Raw genomic sequence first — 5399 nt, forward strand, 5'->3', positions numbered from 1 at the left:
GCTAGAGATCACTCTGTCATGCTGATTGAGTTAGAATAACAGACTGGAAGCTTTAAAAGGAGGGTGGTGCTTGAAATCATTGTTCTTCCTCTGTTAACTATGGTTACCTGCAAGGAAAAGTGCAGTTATAATTGCTTTGTGAAAAAAGGGATTCACAGGCAAGGATAATGCTGTTAGTAAGATTGCACCTAAATCAATCATTTATCGGATCATCAAGAACTTCAAGGGGAGAGGTTCAATTGCTGTGAAGAAGGCTTCAGGGTACCCAAGAAAGTCCAGCAAGTGCCAGGACCGTCTCCTAAAGTTAATTCAGCTGCGGGATCGGGGCACCACCAGTGCAGAGCTTGCTCAGGAATGGCAGCAGGCAGGTGTGAGTGCATCTGCACGCACCGTGAGGCCAAGACTTCTGGAGGATGGCCTGGTGTCAAGAAGGGCAGCAAAGAACCCACTTCTCTCCAAGAAAAACATCAGGGACAGACTAATATTCTCCGAAAGGTACAGGGATTGGACTCCTGAGGACTGGGGTAAAGTCATTTTCTCTGATGAATCCCCTTTCTGATTGTTTGGGGCATCCGGAATAAAGCTTGTCCGGAGAAGAAAAGGTGAGCGCTTCCATAAGTCCTGTGCTATGCCAACAGTAAAGCATCCTGAGACCATTCATGTGTGGGGTTGCTTCTCAGCCAAGGGAGTGGGCTCACTCACAATTTTGCCTAAAAACACAGCCATGAATAAAGAATGGTACAAAAACTTCTCCCAACCATCCAAGAACAGTTTGGTGATAAACAATGCCTTTTCCAGCATGCTGGAGCACCTTGCCATAAGGCAAAAGTGATAAATAAGTGGCTCGGGGAACAAAACAACAAAATTTTGGGTCCATGGCCAGGAAACTCCCCAGACCTTAATCCCATTGAGAACTTGTGGTCAATCCTCAAGAGGCGGGTGGACAAACAAAAACCCACAAATTCTGACACACTCCAAGCATTGATTATGCAAGAATGGGCTGCCATCAGTCAGGATGTGGCCCAGAAGTTGATTGGCAGCATGCCAGGGCGAATTGCAGAGGTCTTGAAAAAGAAGGGTCAACACTGCAAATACTGAGTCTTTGCATATTGTAATTGTCAATAAAAGCCTTTGACACTTATGAAATTCTTGTAATTACACTTCAGTATACCATAGTAACATCTGACAAAAAGATCTAAAAACACTTTAGCAGCAGACTTTAAAACTTTTGGCCACGGCTGTATATCCTGTGAATCTTTTGAGTCAGGGAAGTTGTTGTGTTGGAATTCAAGGACTAGCAGGCTGAGTCATACTTCGACCTGCTCTGTGTGCTTAAGCTTGAGTCCCATTATTTATCTGTAGTATCCCATTCTTTATATGTGGCTCTAATTAATATTGCTGTGGTCTCTTCAGTTCCCCAGTGGACTCCGTACTGTTTTATGCCATTACAACTCTACACAACCTCCTACTGCACCAGGAAGGAGCCAAGATGGCTGTCCGTCTGGCCGGAGGCCTGCAGAAAATGGTAGCCTTGTTAAACAAAACAAACGTCAAATTCCTCGCCATCACGACAGACTGCCTTCAGATTCTGGCATACGGCAATCAGGAGAGCAAAGTAAGAAGCAAAAACTTCTCAAAAATAGGCACATCACAGCAGCGTTCTTGGCCAAAATCACACTTGTTTACAAATTATATTTATTTAAAAAAAATCTTGTCATCAGATCTTCTCATGTCTAGCAGTGCAACAAAATACCTGCTATATTTGGAATTGAAGTGTATTTGATAACACTATATATTATACACTATACATATTATAAATATAACACTATATTTATAATAACTTATAAAGTGTATTTGATGTTTTCTTTGGCACTGGATGTCTGACTATTGTAGGGGCTGTTTATTCAGATAAAATACTTACTAGTAATAATAATAATAATAATAAAGATATTTAAATATTTCTGAATTTCTTTTTTTTTTAAATGTTAAACAATCCAGCTTTTATTCTGGTGGAGAAAAAAAACAAAACTCTAAGCTCCTCTTTTGTTGACAACAGCTGGTTTATAAGTGCTTTTCAGTTCAAGTTTGAGAAGATTGTTAGCGCATGCACGTTACAAGCTACCCAAACTCAGAGCAGATGCAGAGATGGAGTTTGTGTGGAGCAGCAGCATTTACTTTGAACTGAGACGCTCCAAGACACTGAAAACACTAGATCATGAGCTTGATTGTAAATGTTCCACACTTCACTCTGAAACATGCAGCTCATATTTAAATCACAGTCATTCCGATTTGACAATTGCACTAAGCTGTAATATTAGCTTAATAGTGTATTATATAGCCCAAAAATATTACTTATAGTACTTTGTATATCACTTCATTTACACAATGTCCTTGGTAATTTATTAACAAAGTTTGAGCAGTGCAGCATGGATGGTAAAATATAAGTATATTTGATAATAATAAAAAAATACATTTTGCTTTTCAGCTTATTATTCTGGCCAGTGGAGGCCCACAGGCTCTGGTCAACATCATGAGGGCCTACACATATGAGAAACTGTTGTGGACCACCAGTCGAGTGCTCAAAGTGCTGTCTGTTTGCTCCAGTAACAAACCAGCCATCGTTGAGGCTGGTGAGTCCCTTTGTCTTTGGTTTACTCCAGTATAATGTAGTGGAACGTGGGAGCTGATTTAGGATGGTTTGAACATGGAAGCTTTGTCTTGTTTTCAGGTGGCATGCAAGCACTTGGCCTTCACCTCACAGACCCCAGTCAGCGACTGGTACAGAACTGCTTGTGGACTTTGAGGAATCTCTCGGATGCTGCCACCAAACAGGTACTGATCCATTTGTCTCTTTCCTTCAGCTCTTTTACGCTGTCTTCTGTTCTTCCTACATGAGCCCTCTCTTTCTGTCTCCCCATTGTTTCCATGGAGAAGACGTCTTTAGCAGAAGTAGATGTGCAGGTAACAGTCATTCCTGCCTTTGTCTGTGATGGGGGTTAGGGGCTGTAGCCAGCTCTGACCCCACACAGTTAGGACATCAAATTGTGAAGAAAAAAAAAACGTGTCGATGGAGCATGAACGAATGCTACATTTGGTTGTAATGCCTGTGCTATGTGTACATTTCACCCAGCTGTTTTTGTGGCATCAGAATTCCTGAATTATCAAAACATTTCTGGAATGATTTTGTGTATTTAACCGTTTACCCACTCATGGTAGGCTTACAACCTCATATAACATGTAGTAAAATGTTACGAATGGCTGTGGCTAGTCGTGTGCGGGACTAAAAAAAAAAAAATCTGGATCGAGTTTGTCATGGATGCAAATTCTGGGTTTAAATAAGTAGCGTGTCTCAATTCTGGATCCTTCTGTTCTATAGGAGGGTATGGAGGGGCTCTTGGGCACCTTGGTCCAGTTGCTTGGTTCAGATGATATCAACGTGGTGACGTGTGCTGCTGGAATCCTGTCCAACCTCACCTGCAACAATTACAAGAACAAGATGATGGTGTGCCAAGTGGGCGGCATCGAGGCCCTTGTGCGCACTGTTCTTCGTGCTGGAGACAGAGAGGACATCACAGAGCCTGCTATCTGCGCTCTCCGTCACCTCACATCCAGACATCAGGATGCAGAGATGGCCCAGAATGCAGTGCGGCTGCACTATGGGCTGCCGGTGGTGGTCAAATTGCTCCACCCTCCCTCACATTGGCCACTCATTAAGGTATGGTAGTGATATGAGATCATCATTCCTGTCTTTTAGTGGCTTTCATTGTGTATCAAGAAAAGGATTTTTTTTCATAAATGTTTATTTTATCACTCTATCCACTCCCAGGCCACAGTTGGGCTTATCCGTAACCTGGCACTGTGTCCCGCCAACCACGCCCCGCTCAGAGAGCAGGGTGCCATTCCCCGCCTGGTGCAGCTTCTGGTCAGGGCCCATCAGGACACTCAGAGACGCACCTCCATGGGTGGAACACAGCAGCAGTTTGTGGTGAGTCACGGTCACGTGATCGACTGGGTTTTAAGGCAGCTGAATTGTGAAATTTCATCATTTTGAAATTAAAACTTTATGCCCAATTTATGCTGTAATCCATTTATATATTAGCAAGAGTGTTCAGTGATTTTCTTGCAGAATGGATGTGAATGAGGTTTTCATGTGTGTTGTGTTCAGGAGGGTGTGCGTATGGAGGAGATTGTGGAGGGCTGCACTGGAGCTCTGCACATTCTAGCCAGAGACATTCACAACAGAATTGTCGTCAGAGGACTCAACACTATTCCACTGTTTGTTCAGGTCAGTCACTGAGAGCTCACGTTATCTGTCTGTTATTTTGTCGTTCTTCCTATCAGTCTGTCTATTTATCTTTCGCCTTGTCGATTTATCTGGCTAATGATCTTTTTCATTTGTTTGTTCATTTGTTCTATCCTTTCTATAGTTTGTTCTATCATTCTATTTATCTTTCTTTCATTTGTTCTATCATTCTATCACATTATCTAACATTAGTTCTATCATGTTCGATCATTATTGGTCTTTCATTTGTTTGCTTGTTCTGTCTATTGAACTTTCATTCACTTGCTTCTATCTATTGTTTGTTTGTTCTGTCGTTCTGTATACTGTTCATTCTGTCTGTCCATTTGTTTGCTTGGTTTTTCTATTGTTCTACCTATCATTCCTTCTATTCTATATATTGTTCTGTCGTACTATCACCTATCTGTCATCTATCATCTATCGCTCGTTCTAATATTCTGTTATTCTATTTCTCTATTGATCATTCTTTGTTTGTTCTAGGGATGTCAACGATTAATCGATGATCGATTAATTGTCGATAAGAGATGCAATTGATTAAAGCTATCGAAGGTCGATTAAGCAGTTTAATTTTGGGCTGCGTGCGGCTCATGCGCAAAACACGTGCGAACGGCTGTGAGTGACGGTGAAGGTATATAAATGCATCATCATTCATTCATAATGTACAAATTAAGCTTTTAATGTGATTTAAACTTTAAAAGTACATTAAAATAGAAACAACACAAAGTTCTTCAACATGGAAAGCAATAGAAATGTAGTAACTAAGTCATTTCCCCAGATAATGGTTTCATATCGTGCGCTTTGCAGGGTTGCGGGACACAGGACAGATAGGCTAGGCTATTCATTCCTACAACTTGTTAATTCGTTACTACGACTTATTAATTTGTGGCCACTGTCCATGTTTCATTAATTTTGTTCCTTAACCCATGATTTAACTAAAATGAGGGAACAAATTAATAAATCGAACGGATTCTTAATTCATGGCCATGAAATCTTTAATTTCCCTTCCCGCATGTTTATCACCGTAAGAGATGAAGAGAAAAGTGAATGACAATAAAATAAACCTGTGAAATTAGAGGGTTAGACGGTGAGGATTTAGGAA

At 41.1% G+C, this 5399-nt stretch overlaps 1 protein-coding gene across 1 annotated transcript in view; it reads left to right on the top strand.

Moving 5' to 3' along the window:
* The window catches only part of LOC107661989 (catenin beta-1-like), a 35419-nt gene that overhangs the window by 16780 nt on the left and 13240 nt on the right, over positions 1 to 5399 (top strand). Inside the window, exons 6-11 of the mRNA XM_016451814.1 lie at positions 1414 to 1615; positions 2486 to 2630; positions 2729 to 2832; positions 3377 to 3715; positions 3827 to 3985; positions 4166 to 4285. Coding sequence (XP_016307300.1) covers positions 1414 to 1615; positions 2486 to 2630; positions 2729 to 2832; positions 3377 to 3715; positions 3827 to 3985; positions 4166 to 4285 — 1069 coding nt within the window. The remainder of the gene's footprint in view (positions 1 to 1413; positions 1616 to 2485; positions 2631 to 2728; positions 2833 to 3376; positions 3716 to 3826; positions 3986 to 4165; positions 4286 to 5399) is intronic.

This window comes from Sinocyclocheilus anshuiensis, unplaced genomic scaffold (assembly GCF_001515605.1).
Source record: "Sinocyclocheilus anshuiensis isolate Anshui unplaced genomic scaffold, SAMN03320099.WGS_v1.1 scaffold1092, whole genome shotgun sequence".
NCBI lineage: Eukaryota > Metazoa > Chordata > Actinopteri > Cypriniformes > Cyprinidae > Sinocyclocheilus > Sinocyclocheilus anshuiensis.